General features: G+C 38.2%; 1 protein-coding gene across 1 annotated transcript in view; it reads right to left on the bottom strand.

The window, feature by feature from the left end:
* Positions 1 to 336: 336 nt before the first annotated feature.
* The window catches only part of COL19A1 (collagen type XIX alpha 1 chain), a 294,427-nt gene continuing 277,037 nt past the window's right edge, over positions 337 to 17,726 (bottom strand). Inside the window, exons 44-48 of the mRNA XM_089530985.1 lie at positions 15,677 to 15,847; positions 14,269 to 14,335; positions 12,547 to 12,675; positions 1,377 to 1,454; positions 337 to 657 (exon numbers count right to left, since the gene is read on the bottom strand). Of these exons, the coding sequence (XP_089387111.1) occupies positions 539 to 657; positions 1,377 to 1,454; positions 12,547 to 12,675; positions 14,269 to 14,335; positions 15,677 to 15,847 (564 nt within the window). The 3' untranslated portion in view covers positions 337 to 538. The remainder of the gene's footprint in view (positions 658 to 1,376; positions 1,455 to 12,546; positions 12,676 to 14,268; positions 14,336 to 15,676; positions 15,848 to 17,726) is intronic.

The following is a 17,726-nucleotide window of genomic DNA, read 5'->3' on the forward strand; positions in this document are numbered from 1 at the left end:
TAAAAGCATCATTAATGTCCTGCTTAAATTTTGTTAGCCCTGTTTTTAAGGCGAGATGCAGAATTTCATGATCCCAATGCACTCTACCAAAAGGGAGGGGAGGAAAACAAGGGGAAGGAATGGAAAAATGAGGGAAAAGCCAAACATCGTATTTCATAGAAATTTAGGAGTTAAAGAAAGAGAACTGTGCTTCAGTACATTTTCGTTTTGAAAGCAATAAATTAAAAGCCATTAATAGGTCAATAGGCCATCATGATACAAGAAAAAAGTCCTTTTTTTAAAAAAAAGTAGGCTAAAAGTAGGCTTAAATATAAACATATGGAATGAACGCAAGAAAACAGCATCTCAGCATTGGCTTAACTCTGGAAAAGAATTCTTCCATGAGATGCTCTGTAAAATGTCTATACACAGTATCATGTATAGGGACAAAAATGCACCAAATATTTTAAAGCTTAAATTCACTATTGGGTGGGAAGAGCAAGAGGAGGTGATGGAGGAACAGGGAAACCAGTAATCAAACTGTCTTCAGAGATGAATTTCATTTCCCAGCTGTCCGTGGCTGACTCTGGGAGAGAGGAGAATAGCAGTCTGCTGGGTTGCACCTTCCTGTTGGCCCTGGGGGCCCCTGTGGTCCGGGAGGGCCTGGCATACTAGGGACTAAACAAATAATAATAATAGCCACAATTAGCTTACCAAGAATTTAACCACAATTTAACACTAATTTGGTACTTCAGAAGGAACCAACGGAGAAGAGTTTTCTTTTCATACACTAAATGGGAATTAATGTGAGGCTGGAATCTTAGCCAGATGTTGTTGCTCTCTCCTGATTGTTCTGTAACTCAGGTGCAGGCAAACTGTAGAGCTTGGGAGTACCCAACTGACCTCCCAGGCTGTTTTTGTGGTCCTCAGCACCTCGAAACCCACCCCTGATGATCATTTTCTGGTGATTTGTGTTTTCTGGAAGCCCCGAGGAGTTGCAATTCACCTTTCATATCGGTTGCACTCCTTCCACCCACATAGTTACAAAAGTATATGCCTTCCAATCATGATGACTCTATGAATTTCATAGGAAGTTCTTAGGGAAGGCATACTCAGAGGTGATTTTGTCAGTTCCTTCCTCTTAAATATAGCCCAACAGCAGCTGGTACTCCCTTGTGGTCTCCTTTCCAAGTACTAACCAAACCTGATACCTGCTTTTCAAACTTGACATCCAGGCACTAAAAGCCATCTCTTGGGGCATTTTTGGCAATTCATATGAACCTTCCTCCCCAAGGATCCCTGGAGTAGAAAACTGGATCCAGGTCCACCCCAGTCACCCAACCCTGCTGTAACTCATTGGTTTTTTCGCCTGGAGAAGTGTGAATTGGTAGTTTTACCTGAAGGACCAGGTGGGCCAGGATCACCTGGCAGGCCAATTCCAGGCTCACCTCTTTCACCTTTCTGTCCTCTGTAGCCTAGAGAAGATTAAAAAAGAAGAAGAATAAGAGTGCCCTGAAACTACCCCATTGTTTTTGTGCAACCTCTTTCCCAAAATGTAATGGTTGAGAAAACTGTAAATTTCTCCCCACTCCCTCGATGATAGTAATTCCAACAGTAATTTGTATACATTAATTCAGAAGATTAAAGAAAATCAGAAAATTGCTAGCAGATATGAACACACCCTGTGACCATAGATTCTTTGCTTCTCCCACTTTACTGGATTTACTCCCACTTCTGTTTTACATTTTACATTTCTAATCACTAGAATGGATTAGAAACCATTTAAGGAGTGAATCATGTATTAAATGATGCACCCCCACCATTTAACACTCTAAAACCAACATAAAAGTAAGACTGATTGGGAATTGCATAAAGCTTGGAGAAATGTACAGTAAGAAAAATGAATGCATAATGTATCATAATATGCATTGCAACCTAAAAAATAGGATGCAACAGGCTGAAATTTAATTTGAAATGGAAAAGGAAAAAGATCTGGAGTTACTTTAGCAGGGTTACATGGGGATTAGAATCATGCTTGGACAGAACATGAGATACACGTTCAGATCCCCCTGCTTAGTGTATTGGGCCATGCAGAACCAGATATAGAATACAGTCATTATGAGGAGGTTGCCGGAAAATACATGGTGTTTACCATATGGGATTTGCATTATGCAACCTTACTTACCAAGTCCGATCTTCCACACTGTATGGCAAATTTAATGCTAAGCCTGAAACTAGTGTAAAAAACTTCTTTGTAATGCAATGGACTATGTAATGACATCCCAAGATGCCAATAGGAATTCCACATTGCCCAAAGCTGTTTTTGGGAAAGGCTTAGAATCAACATATCAGGATTCTGCTTTGGACCAAAGCAGCACTCTCACAGAAATGGATAAGAATTTTTTAAACAGAGGCTGAAAGCCTGTTAGTGAGTAACGATGCAATGCTAACATATGGTATGGTGCAATGCCAATGTATGCTATCATAACCCATGTTTTTCTTCATTGAAGAGGCAGGAATTATTTATTAATCATGAAATGGCCAAAATCTCCCCCCAACCCACCCCCAACACAGCCATGTCTATGAGCTTTATCATACTAGGGGAGATCCTGCAGGAAAACATGAGTTAAATGCAATTTAAAGTACATTCAAATTTAAACCAAACTTGCAAAATCTGTTAGTTTATCACACTAGGGACTGCTGAAGTGAAATAATGCGAAATTAATGTGAATGCAAAGCAGAAAAAAAACTGCAGTTTTTTTTTTTTTTTACTTTTGGGTTGTTCCAAAAGTAAAAAGCTGCTGGTTTTCTCTGCTTTACGTTCGTATTAACTTCGCGTTATTTTGCATTAACTGCAAAGTTGTGTGATAAACTTTGGGCATTTCCGCATTTTCTTTGGTTTAAATCAAGTTTAACTCCCGTTTTCCCGTGGAATCTCGCTAGTGTGATAAATTCCATGGTCAGAGAATAGGAGATTTAGAGGAAACACATCTAACTCTTTTCCTATAGCTGGATGTACTGGAAGAATACCATTTGCATGGACCTCCTGACCACCTCCTGAGTTTCCTGTGGATGCCTATCACTTTATGTCAAGCCATAGGAAAACAGGTAAATGTGTCTCTGCTGATCCCCCTGTTCTCCAATGACTTGAAAATTGCCATGCTGTCTGCATAGGGACTGCATCACTTAAAGTGTGGGTTAGAGGGATAGCACTGGGAGGCATAGCTATGGAGATGCTGCTACCTGCCAGGCATATGTTTTCCACTTGGCCAAAAGTGCTGTTTAAGATAGTAGGTATGATGGTTTCTAAGGCCCTCAAAGACAGGACTTCAGTTCCATAATACTGAAGAAAGCAAATAGATCAGACCCTTTGGCTCCTCCCTAAAGTTTGGCTCCCCTACTGGAGCTTAGTATGCAAATAGGCTCCACCTGTGAAAGCTGTTGAATGCACACATCTGGAAAAGAAAAACTGAAATTTGAAAAGCAAAAATAGTCACTTTGGCCCTGTAGCAGGCACATCTTTTTGTGCCTTTTTATTTGGAATAATAATGATAGTACCACAATGCAGATTTTAAAATTGTAACCCCTGGCTCCCAAACAAACCCTCTTTCCTCCAGCTGCAGTGAAATTAGGAGATGCTACATAAGGGTGTTCTGCAGTTTTGTACTCCTACAACTTAAGAAGGTTTAACACTAACCAGATATTTGCAGAAGCCATCATTTCTCTTACACAGTCTTTTAGAGATCTACTAATAATCTAGTCAGGACCTAAATACTGTAAAGGCACCAAATCCTTAGTTTTTTGTGGGGTTTTCAGGCTATGTGGCCATGTTCTAGAAGAGTTTATTCCTGACGTTTCGACGGCATCTGTGGCTGGCATCTTCACAGAAGATGCCAGCCACAGATGCTAGTAAAACGTCAGGAATAAACTCTTCTAGAACATGGCCACATAGACCAAAAAACCTACCAAAAACTATGGATCCTGGCCATTAAAGCCTTTGACTTTGTACCAGATCCTGTTTGATCCTGGAAGCTGTCATCCCTGGTTAGCACCTGGCTGGGAGAACACCCACAAATACTAGGTGCTGTAGGCTGTATTTCAGAGGAAAGACAACCCAAAGAAATTCATGGGGTTGCTATAAGATAAGTCAACAGGTGATGAAAGCACACGCACACACACACACACACACACACACAATAAACTGGTTGGTGGAACATGTTAAAGCAATCCAAGCTAATCTAAATGATCCAGAACAGTCATCAAGTGCCTGTTAAGGAGAAGGATAATATGTTTTTCTGAAGGCGTGTGCAGTTTAAAATCAGTTTGTAAAATTCTTTCGAAGGACAAGCTCTCTAATATTACTAGGAAATGAGGAGGGTAACTCTACCAGTTGTTTGAGAGAACAGCACGCTGAACCTTTCTTACTGCCTGCATTAGACAGCTTACTGAAATCAATAAGCCAAGTCAATCATGGTCAATGTAAACTGCATTGATTTCATCAGCTGGTGGACTGAAGGGTCATAGCTTCAGCTAAAGTGAATTACATAACAACAACTCTACCACTGTACACATACAATGCAGGAGAAGTCCGGATCGAGTACATGATACCTCTGGGCTGGGTACAGAGGCGTGTGATAACATCCATTTTTAAATTGTTTAAACACATGCCCAGCTCAGGATAAAAAGGCATGTAATAATCTCCTAGGTCTCATTCTTGAGATTAAACATATGATTCCATCTGAGACGTACCTAATCAAAAGAGGAGCCCCCCCCCCCCACAGGTGTTTGTTTAGCAGCTAATTCCAAATGCCAGGTAAGACTTTTATTTTCTATGGCTACTGGAAAGAGGCGATTAGAAGAACCAGCTTCGATTAAACATGATTTTAACTAAAAAGACTATAGGGGGAGATGGGTAGAGTGTAGCCTTTCCAGATACTGACCAGCAATTCCTATAACCAATGGCATGGGATGCTGGGAGATGCAGTTCAACAGCATCAGGACAGATTAATTTTGTCTACCCTGGTATAAATCATTGACCTTTGTAGTGTTCACCCAGTAAGTACAAAAGGAGAAATGAGATCTACTTTTAATACCTTTATCACCTAACAACAGAAATGCAGCACAGTTTTGACTGACCAAAATTTGGCCATGGTACAAGTTAGTTTACTCAGTCACCTTAAGTATAAAGCAGTAAAGAATGGTACAGTGGACCCTCTACTTTCACTGGGGTTAGGGATGAAAGACCACCATGAAAGTGGAAAAAGGGCAAATGAAAAAACTATTTTTTAATCTGAAAGAAAACATCCCTAATCTCTAGATCTTCCAGTGCAACTCTGTGGTCAAGATCCACTAGATGTTGACAATAAAATTGTGCTGGAGGACCAACAAATGCCTAGAGAAGTACTCTCTCTAGGAATTTCTAGGTTCTCCAGAACAATGCTTGATGCAAGTTGGCCATACAACTACTCTGGAAAACATAGATGTTCCTAGAGATAACATATTACAGTAATAAAGTTCTGGGAAATGGGCCTAACAGCCTGATCTTGTGGTTAGAAATTAATAATAATCAAATCTGCAAAATTAAAAGGTATCAATTAAAAATAAAAATAAAAAATCAGATCTGCAAAAGTCAAAGCCACAAAAGTGGTGAGCCAACAGTATTTGCTCCACTGACCACAGTGCCTCAAGAGTCCAACCTCAAATGACTAAGAGTGGGAAAAAGAAGAAAGCATAGACTGGTAAAACACACACATGCAAGGTGAGCATGCATAGCATGACAGGACATACATGTATTAACAAATGAATGAACGAACAAACAAGCAGGCATTGAAACTGAACCTTGTAGATTAAAAAGGAAACAAAAACCATTATCTTCACATGTTAGTTATGAAAACTGTGTCTTCTTGGGTAGAACTTTTAAATGATTATCCTGTTGGCCTTCAAGGACCGTCATTCTTTATTTTTACAAATATGTGTTCCAGAAAGGTGGCACAATTTGTTTTAATTGTTACTTTTTCCACTCCATCATGAGGGCAACTACTGTATTTCTCATCTTCTATACCATCTCTGCTTCCTTAGTTTGACAATAAATACCTGTTTTACAAAATATGAGCCCAGTTAAACTAGACATTTTTTTAAAAAGGCAGTAACCCCAGAGGACATGTATCTGTTGAATTTATATATGAGTAATCCATTAAAAACAACACAACACACATACTACATCAGCTTCAGTATTCCTACCATATGTACAGAATGAAAAATCAAATAGATATGAATCAATATATTCTGGAAAAATGTAGTCATTCAAATTCAAGTCACTGTAGAAAGGTAATATCACAATAGTCTAACTGTTCACATTTTATGGATATGAATGTTAAAAATAATGCTGAGGTACATTGGTATCATAGGTGTACATATGTTTAGTATACTGTTGAGTAACAATAATTCTGCAAACATTTAATAAAACATTTCACCAATCACTTTCTAAAACTTCTGCTTTATTTTAGACATTTAATACAGTAAGAAAAAGACATTTAAATATGGCATATGAACACCATTTAAGAACAATCCAAAACAGATCTCCATCAATAGTACAATAGATTTTACATGAGGTATATTTTAATAATGATTAAACTTCTGGAGTTTAACTTCACAGTCTACCTGAGTGAGATTTTAAGTCCATCATGAAACCCCTGGTGTAAATAGAAGGGTATATACTGCAGTAAAACATACCAGACCTATAAAACCAGATTTAAAATCTGTTATTTAAAAAAAAGTAATTTGTTTTAGCACCTTTATTGAGTGATTACAGTAGGATTTCTTGTGAAGGCAGTGTTGCAATTTGTCAAATCTGAACTATTTTGTTACAATCTCTTAGGGCTGGAAGCACTTTAAGAGGGAATTAGGGTCTTGTTCAGATGATGAAACAGTGCTTGTATGTCTGGGCCTGTGACAATGTGGAGAAAACTCCCACAACATCCATAGCTATGACTGTGAAAGCTTGAAAAGAGGGACACTGAGATTAAGGAAACAGTTTTTGTTTAAAAGTTGTTCTTGCATAGCCAAACAGACAAGTGAAGAGAAAATAAGCACTGATTGTTTGTTATAACTGAACTTCTCAAGTTAAAGGTTTGGAAGACCTCAAACTGTCTCTGTTCATTTACGCTATTAAACACGTTGGACCTTTGTTTTATAAATGGAATTAAAGAGACTTCTAGCAGTTTCAGCATTCTGTATAAAGACTAGGGATGATGGGTCACTATGGCCATCCACATATTGTTGGACTGTACCTTTTATCATTCCACACTATTGGCTATATGGCTAGCCATAATGAGAGTTGTAATCTAAACAGCATCGGGAAGGCTACAGATTGCCCATCCCTGAGGATTTTTTAAGTCCCTGTATAAAACACATATGTTTAAAATAATGACCATTAATGACCTATGTGTCTGGGATTTGGGTGTGAGTGTTCCATGTCTTCTGATACATGCAAAGGCAGGGGTCTTCCCTCCTGTCAATTGCTCGTCCTACATTTGCTGCAATTTATTTTACATTCTGTTTCTTACCAAGCATGTTGTCTGTCTTTCTCATTTTCCTGAACCTGGGAAGATATCTCTATTGCCCTACAGCAAATATGGAATCTGTGCGGCCCTCTTGATGTTGTTGGGCTGCAGGCCCAAGAAGCCCTAGCCAACCTTACATAATGTTGAGGAATGCTGGGAGTTTCAGTCCAACATCTGGAAGACCATGTGCTTTCCATCTCTCCCTTACAGTGTAGCAAAATAATAATGTATTGAACTATGGAGAATTGATTCATATATGTTATATATGTATGTAAGTGTGTATAATGTTTGTAATTAAAGAGGCTCAATTTGTTCAGGACATCACTCCATTCCTGGATGAGATGGCATTTCATCTTAGATAGTTAAGTATGGGTAGAATGTAGCTTTCTACTGAAGAAATGCTATGCTCAGAGTATTTGCATGGTTCAAGACACTTTAACATGTCTTGAAGGAAATACAATACCATTATCTTGTGAGTGTTCAGATCTTTAAATTATATTTTATGTTTATTTTCTGTGTGAAGCCAGCTCAGAATGATTTCTGACATCCTATATTGCAGTTAAGGAACTGTAACCTACTGTTACGGATTCGTAACTGCTCCATATTTAGTAATACAGGTACTATTTCATCATTGCCCTGATCATTAAGGCCTGTTACAGACAGCCAAAATAAAGCTGCTTCGAGTCACAGTGGAGGTATGGTGTTTCAATGATGCAAGAGTCCAGAAGCCACACCAAAGCCACGCTCCAGTCCTTAGGGCTGGAGCGTAGCTTTGGTGCGATTTCTGGACTCTTAGGACGCATGCATCATTGAAACACCATACCTCCACTGTGACTCGAAGCAGCTTTATTTTGGCTGTCTGTAACAGGCCAAAGTCTCCCCTCCACGAATCCACTTTAGCAGCCAGCAGATGCACAAGGTGATGAAGGTCTGTTCTGCTAGTGATTTGGGCACAACAGAATGATGCTTCCAGGCCCCTCACACCAGTGAGCAAGACTCCAACATTCAGAAGCAAGACCTTTGTTACAATGCCTCATCGAAAACTCACTCACTGGCAGGAGAGGCATGGAAATACCAGCTGAACAAATCTCTATCACTTGATGCAGCAGTTAAGGTAGGTTTGGAGGGCTGAGCCACAGGATGTTACTTAGTTATTTGATTTGTAATTAGATCCACAATGTAGGATCCTGGAGAATGTCATTAAAAGGCCAGTGTCTCAAAAGAAATATTTTTAGTAAAGTACTCTTACAATCCAGTGTCATCTGACATAGTAATCTACTTCATAAACTTCATGGTTCACCACATGGGTAGCTCAGTTTTCTCAAATGGTACTAAAACCTGCCAAGTATAATTAAATTATTCCCTGCACCAAAAAAAAAAAAAACTTTGTACAGTTTAGAAGTGGAAGTTGCTTGCTTTGGGACATTTGATGTCTGATGGCTATTAGGTGTCCCATTTGCTTTGTGTGACCAGGTGAGTAGTGCAAATCTGTCTCTCTCACCTCTTTCCCTGGTATGTGTTGATGGATGGATGTGAACTAAGCAAATACTGGGGAAACTAATGTTGTCTCACAGACATCTGGCAGCTCCTCTTTCTCTGATCAACTTGTTTGTAAACAAATATAAATATATAACTTTCCCAAGTTAATCAATTTTCAAAATTACTCTGACTACACAAGGGGAGATCTTATGTATGAATCCTCCTCTGAAATGTTTTACTGAATAGATAGACAAAGAAAAATGCAACACTCAAATACATTTTTGATCAGGGTATAGTTTGCAGTCATGATCAGGGTATAGTCTGCAGTCATGAAAAAAATTCTGAAGTGTAGCAATAGAGGCAAAGACCATAATCTAGTATATACTTGACCATACACAGCCATACCACTTACTGTCTCTAACATTTACAGAGCTCCATTAATTAAACCAGCATTAACTGAACTCAGCCACAGAAAGCTCCCTATTCCCATACCTATCCCAAAAGTTCAACAATGAGAACACCTTCATGTGTTACAATCATAACAGAACAGTACCAGTAAGTAGCCTCGTTCAAAACTGGTTTTATCTTTCACACTGATTGAATTCTGAAATAATAAGGCCTGTAGTGAATCTTCCATGGAAGCAATTCCTCACCCTCTTCTCCCTAATAAATGATTTCATACAGTGATTACTTAATGATGTGTGTCTGTGTGTGTATGTGTGCAGTACGCTATATATGATCAAAACAACACTGCTACTGCTATGTATGAAATCCTAATGGGTACAAACATAAATGAAGCCATGCACCTGTTACTGACAATTTAGGGGGGGTCTGTGGGTGCTATTTTAAGGAAATAAGCTACCCAGAAAATGTTCTTCCAATTCCAAAGATCTTCACAAAAGAAGTGAATGTCGTATGCTCTCCAGTGTGCAAGAATCTCCCCTGCCATGGATAGACAATTTTAGCAGTAGTTGAGATAATGCTGACTGTGTATGTGTGTGTGTGTACCTACATGGGACTGAGTTTCTGAGTCTTCCCATAGACCATCTTTTGGCACCCAAAGGATTGCAACCTGAATGATGATTCCTCTGCAGATACTGTTTTTGCAAGTGAGTCATCTTCTTGGGGGCATATCAGATCTTTTCAAAGAATATAACCCTTGGTAACAGTTCTACTAAAATTAAGCCTATTTAAATCCTGTTGACTCCAGTGGTACAAATACCTGAGGATAAATGTTATTCAATTACTAAAATTGTTTCAAGTCAAATCCTGTTTCTTTGACACCAAGGAGTTTATTAGACAAGGGGAATTGGAAGTATAATACGATGGCAATCACTGCCAAGAAAAATGGAAATCTACAAGAGCATTTAGCGCATTTAAACCTTTATGATTTGATGTTGGGTAGCAGGAGGACGTATCCACAAGAGACCCATTTCTAATGCATATCTCCTTATCTATTTCTCAACTACAGAAGCAGGTCATAGCTTATACATGACATTCATCTGGTTCTAGAGTGGTGACAGAGTTAATGGAGAAAAAGCAACAACAGAGTCTTGTTGCAACAGCATAAGGACTAGTAGGTTTATTGCAGCAGAAAGCCTTCACAGGCAAGACACTGCCTTGCCAAATAATTGCAGCATCTGATAAAGTGAGATCTGGTGCACAAAACTTTCAGCCACAATAAATGTGTGGAATTTTTCAACTGCCACAAGATTCTTTGATATCCTTAAGCTGAAATCACAATACCTTTATAACTCCGTGGACTACATCAATGCTTCCAAGAAAAAAAATTGGTTTATGATCCCCTGATGTGTAAGGATTGTAAAAAAGAAAAGAAAAGAAGGAAAAGTGGGAATATTAAAGAACTGATTATACTTGCATACTTGAGCGACGAGAGAGAGCTAGCTGACATTTTTTTTCTGGGAAATGGGTCTAACAGTGTGATCTTGTGGTTAGAAATGTGTCCCACTGAATTCAACAGGAATCCCCATTGCAGCTTCAGCTTTATTTATTTATTTATTTATTTATTTATTTATTTATTTATGGTATTTATACCCCATGCTTCAGCCCTAAAGGCTATCAGAGCGGCTTACAATTATTATTTTTTAATTAGACGGTTCCCTGCCCTCAGGCTTACACTTCTTGTAAAGGTGCATCTACTTAAAATTATATATTATAATTAAAATTCCTCATTTTATTCTGTCAGAGTAAAACTGTGGTGATCTTGGAGGTGCAGGGTGGCATGGTATGTTATGTTCAACTATGCAACATGACAATATCCTTACAACTAAAACAGCTTTATATTGCTACCCCTACCTACCCCCAACTCCCCATCCCCCTGGCCTGGGCTTCGCAAGAAGCATCATTCCCAGCCTTCACGTTGGCAAAGATGCCAATGGGAAGGAATTCACATTATAACTTGGCTTCCTGTTTCTCACATACATCTCAGAACAATCCACTCTGTGCATCTTCATTAAACAGTCTGGCAGAGACATTCAAATTGACCATTTACAATAAACTGATATATTCAGATGATAAGCAAGCCACTTGCATTAAAAATATATATCTCTAGTCCCCTTTTAACGCTCTCCTTGATCCTTTTATTCTGATTCTTCTCATTCTGAGCCCATCACACTTTTCAACCTTCAGTCAAGGATTTGCTCTTATCAGTCTCTATAGCGTTTATTCTTCTCCTCACAGCTTTGTGTTCCGCACTTCTTCAGGCTTTACTTTCGCGTTCTTCATTCCAGTCTGACTTGCTCTGACTCCAGAGCAGACCAAACTAACAAAAGATAATAATTAAGAACTACCTATTTTCATATATACCGTACTTCATTATTTATTACCCCAATAATATTTTTACAGCATGTTCACTAACTATTCTGCCTGTAAACCTTAAATGGCAGTCTGATCTCTGATAAAGAAACAAAGAGGAAAACATTGAAAAAGTCTGATTTCTTGGCATCTGAATGAAGGACAGAGCAGCTTAAAAAAAAACCTCCAAACACACACATTTTTCAATTAATCAATGCACTGCTGTGTGTTAACTGCAAATGAATATATACCAAATATAGTGCAAAGCTAATTATAAATAAGTACAGCAATAATTAGATTCACAGCAAGAGAGGCTACTATAACATTTCAGCTTTATTAAATTTTACTACACTATAATGTGCATATTCTTGCTAACAGACACTATAGCTCAAACTATTATGTGATGATACTCTCACTGCTAACATGGCATTGAATTTGAGCCCAGTGTTTGCACTGTTGAAGATTCCGGAAAGGTGTCTAGCAGTGTTCTAGTGTTATCAATTATTAGGATTATTATGCATTGATTAGAAGTTTTTAATATACATAAACACACACCTACTAAGTGTTAATATATTGGTCTAGTCTGGAAAACACTAGTATGGATTTAAAAGTTAATCAATAGATAGCTACAAGTGTAGCTTCACTCAACTCTGAAGATGTCTGGAAACATTAAAATAAAATGCATATGAAGATAAATGTTTGGAATCCCTACCTGGGGGTCCAGGTTCTCCAGGTGGTCCAGGTAGCCCATCTTTTCCTGGAAGGCCTGGTTTTCCATGTGTCTGGGAAGCTAGCATGGCAGCTGGCAATTTGAGCTGAGATACAAACTGAGACATCCTCTCTTTATCCATTAAAAACAAAAGAAAAGGAAAGGAAAAGTAAGTAAGGTGACAAAATTCAGAGACATCCTCAGATGTAACTGAGGAAATAGACCAAGTCAATGAGAGCATATGCTACAACTTCTTTTGCAAAGTTGCTCTCAAAGGTGCTGCATGTTCCCTTTGCATATTAAAAGTAAGTAAACAAGTATGAGTAGCACTCAATATCTTTGTATACTCAAAGCAAAATGATTACAATTATTTTAAAAGTACTTGATATATAGGAGTTTATCGCATGCAGTTTTAACACCGACCCAGGCACAGGACAGGATTGGGCTGGAATGGGTTAAAATTTATTTTACCACATGGAAAATTGCTGCTGCACTGCTGCCTGACCATTGCCTGTCCTCTAGCAATGCTCTGGCAGCCAATTTTGGTACTACGGAAAACTTCTGTAGTACCCAAATTGCTCACCAGAGCACTGCTGGAGGACAGGTGATAGTTGGGCAGCAGCGCAGCAGCAATGTTATGTGCGGTAAAGTCAGTTTTAACCTGTTCCAGTCTGATCCCACCCGGGAGGGCGTTAAAATTGCATGCGATAAACTCCATAGTCTTCCAAATTATCAGTCATCTTATTGCTTTCAACAATGATGCTGCAACTTCTTAGGTAACCAATATGTTTGTGGTACTGCATATACACCTGTCTACAGAGCAGCTTCAAGAGTGATATCAGCCAGTAATGGAAGAAAAATTAACTCCCATTCCTTCAGTGTCATGCATTTGATCCATACTGGGCCTCTATACAGCTGCACTTGTCATTTGGGGATCAAATCACTCCTCATGCATATTGCCAGGAGCTGTGCCCTGAAAGTACTGAAGCTCTGCTCTCTTGCCACAATCAATGTATGCACACTCAAATACACCATCTATCTTTTCTTCTTTTCCATGCTGGAAACCATTATTCAGTGGCTGAAGTCAGTAAATGAGCAGGATGTCAGTAAATAAGTAGGCAGAACAATAATTGTAGTTCTGGTTTTCTTGATTAAAACTCCTCATCCCATAAAGTTACCATAAAGAGCGGGGGCCTTTTCAGTGAATCCACTGTAACTGTCATGGCTCCCTCCTATGGGATCTTGGGATTTGCAGTTTAGGGAGAGGTATTTCAAATCTCAACCAGAGCTTTTTAGTATGTCACCAGATGACAAATCCGAGGATCCCACAGAATCCCATACAGCCATGGCAGTTAAAGTGGAATCAGAAGTGCTATGCTTGTGTGGTATGAAAGCCCTCCCACTGGTCTAGCTGTTCCATTTTATTGTGCCTCATAGTTGTATTTTATGTCCTTTTTGATTCCAGCACTTTAAATGAATACAATTCACCCAAAAAATAATTATTTAAGAGGAGTTTATAGGCCACTCATAAATATAGTGGTTTCTCTAACTAGGATATGTCTGCCTTAACCTCTGGCTTTTATTCAATGTATTACTAACTGAAGTGGAAATTGTTTCCTATATTATGTTCATTTGTTATGTTATGAGGATCAGAACAAAAATAAAAATGAAAGCAGTCATTTACAATGGAGGTAAAAAGAGTAACACAATGTTTGTTTTCCTCACCTTCAAAAACTCTAAGAACCTCTTGTCTGATATATTTTTTCATTTCTTCAAATAAAAGTGAATCTGCCTGTTGAAGATATAAATATATATATAATTAAAAAGGTAGAAAGGTAAGGTCAGATGTTGTGGGCATCCAAATTTGTTGCTGTATACCTTCAAGTGTCATTTCTGACTTATGGTGACCCTAAGGCAAATCTATCACAGGGTTTTCTTGGCAGAATTTGTTAAGACTAGTGTTGCCTTTGCCTTCTTCTGCAGCTGAGAGAGCTTGACTTGCCCATGGTCACCCAGTGGATTTCCATGGATAAGAGGGGATTTGAACTCTAGTCTCCTAATCCAGCACTCAAAGCACTAAACCACACTGGCTCTAAAGAAATTAAAATACTAAAGGCAAATACAATTATTTTTAGTGTGTCTTTGCAGAGGATTGCAGCAATACAAATATTCATAAGTATTATGTAGTATAAAGAAGAAAAATTAAATACAGGTTGAGTATCCCTTATCTGAAATTCCAAAATCTGAAATACTCTAAAATTCAAAATTGTCAACATGGGGGCTGAGATAGTGACACCTTTGCTTTCTGATGGCTCCGTGTATGTACACTTTGGCCTGTTACAGACTGCCAAAATAAAGCTGCTTCGGGTCTCTCTCATTTAATGCTATTTAAATGATACATGGGTCCTAAGAGTCCGGAGGTCACGCCAAAGCCACACTCCATTCCTAAGCACCGGAGTGCAGCTTTGGTGCAGCTTCCGGATTCTTAGGATGCATGCATCATTTAAATAGCATACCTCCAGAGAGACCCGAAGCAGCTTTATTTTGGCAGTCTGTAACAGGCCTTTGTTTCATGCACAAAATTATTTAAAATATTGTGTATAAAATTATCCCAGGTATGTTTATAAGGTGTATATGAAATAATAATAATAATAATAATAATAATAATAATAATAATAATAATAATAGATGTATTTATATCCCACCCAACCACAGGGAATCTGGGCAGGTTACAGCAATAAAAATAGAATTAAAAATGCAAACAGATTCAAAATAATCCCTTTCCCAACCCCATGCTAAAACAGCAATATTAATAAATAATATAAAAGATTAAAATACAAATGGATCAAACTGAGGAAAAATTTGGCCGACAAAGAGAAGCACAATTAACCGTCACATGCATGTATTCATTCAATGTTCAGGTTTGGGTCCCATCCCCAAGCCTATTTTCAGATATTCAAAAATCTGAAAAAAACTGAAAAACACCAAAACCAAAACACTTCTGATCCCAAGCATTTCAGATAAAGGAGACTCAACTTGTGACAGTAAAATATGCATAATTTACTCATGCTTGGGTCTGGTGGTAGAATCTTCTAACCACAACCATGCTTCTCCAACTGTCAATTAACCTTACCGGTATGCCTGGAATTCCTGGTGAGCCTGGAGGACCCTTATGACCTGGTGATCCTGAATTTCCTTTGTTCCCTTGAGGCCCCATAGGTCCTATATCACCCTTGTCTCCTGGCAGGCCAGGTCTTCCTCTTTCACCTTGAGGGCCCTTGTCTCCTGGTATGCCTTGATCCCCCTGTTCAAAAGAGAGAGAATTTTCTGTAGCAACAGATTGTTTGACCCCTTATTCTTTCAAAACTGTTGCAGCCTCAGGAAACAGCACTGATGAGTAGTACATTAAACTACAGGACAATATACAAAGGAATGGTTCAGAGATTATCGTGACAAGTTCTGATCTGGTTAGCTGAAAAATAAAAATAACCTAAGTATGTTTTTCACCTTTGCTTGTAAGTGAATCTAAGCTCTCCAAGAGAAAGAAATGAGCTCTCAAAAAGAGATTGTAGCATAAGCTTTCATAGACCTGGAAGCAAACCAAGTTAACAGAAGCTTATGCTACAACTTCTTTTGCACAGTTAGTCTCAAAGGCGCTTCAAGATCCCTTTGCATACTCATATAGACAACTTAGCGGCTGTTTATCTATCCCTGCAAGATGCATAAACTATAAAAAGAGCCATTTACTTGTATCTTCTGACCTAGGTTATGAGCTATTCAAACAGCCAGTGTACTTGTGTCTTGCACAGTAGACACTGATTTTTGCATATCAAACTACTATTTAAAGAACAGTACAAGTAACTTTTAAAAAAATTAGTCAACAGGCAGCTACTACATTTTAAAATTCCACCAAAGGTAGAAAAAAGAATGAACAGTACAAGGAAAACAGAAGAATAGAATTAAACCTATGTTTTGATATACTCAGAAATCTACCTGGTGCTGTCTGGCTTGATATTGAAGATTTCATTTGGGATTTGAATGAAACAAAAATTTGAATGGTACCAATTACAATTCTTCAAAATTGTTGCATACCAATGTCCATTCAAGATGGACCCAAACCAGAAATTTGCCAAATAGCTGAGGTTTGCCAATTCTTTCTAAACTTGCATAAAAATGTTTGGTATGCCAGCCCAAATATCAGTGTCATGTTAGGTCAACATGTTTATAAACGTGTTTATAAACATGTTAGGTTCATACATGTTTATATAAACTAAAAATGAAGAAAAAATCCAAAGTGAATGTGTGGGATGTACCCAAAGAAGCTGACAGTTTGGGTTTGAAATCTTACTATAGGCTTCATTTGGTCTTTAGGGAGTGCAGAAAGTTTGGCAACTCTGATTAAGCATGAAGATTGGAAAGCACAACACAGAGATAAATACATTCAGAAAGGAATGAAGGTTACCATAAACATACATATACATAAAGATTATACATGGCTTGAATTAATAAGGGGATGTAGCTTGGATGTTTTCACAGAATACATATAGGAGGTACTATTCTGAAGAAATAATATTATTCAGGATCCTATTGAGTTTTGATGGTAAAGGAAAAGGGTGTTTTGTTTAACATGAAACAACCTGAAAACATTTATTTTCTTGGGGAAAAGGAAAATGGCAAAGATCTCACTAATAATGGCTTTCATAGCTGTGTCTATACAATGCATATTTGCTTAGTTGCAGTAAACTACATCCTAAAGCTAGATGGCAATGTTTTCTATTAAATCTGAACTAAATCTGTGTGACTATGAAATTGTAATTTTCATAGATGAGAAGGGTGCACCTGAAAATCTTGCCTCACCACTGTCTTAAACTGTGTAGTGAAAGGAAAAATGAAAAACTGTAAGTAACCAGATTAAAGAGCTCCTTGCTTCCAGTTGTTTTGTACATTGGGCTATTAGCCAAAAGCCACTGTGTAGCACTGTGATGGGAAAACATTGGAGTGTTATATACAGAAGACTATGTTGTCTTGTTCCTCCCATAAATATTCTCATTTGAGGCACAGCACTTGCCTGGAAGCACCTCTGAGATTTGCCTGGATGTACCTCTGCAGGCAAAACAAGAAGGAGAGACACTAAAAGAGGTCATTCTCTGCTAAAAAAGAACTGCTTCACAATGAGGTGGTAT

The sequence above is a fragment of the Sceloporus occidentalis genome, unplaced genomic scaffold (genome assembly GCF_023333645.1).
Source record: "Sceloporus occidentalis isolate IW3139 unplaced genomic scaffold, rSceOcc1.0.p SCAF_6, whole genome shotgun sequence".
In the NCBI taxonomy this organism is placed as follows: Eukaryota; Metazoa; Chordata; class Lepidosauria; order Squamata; family Phrynosomatidae; genus Sceloporus; species Sceloporus occidentalis.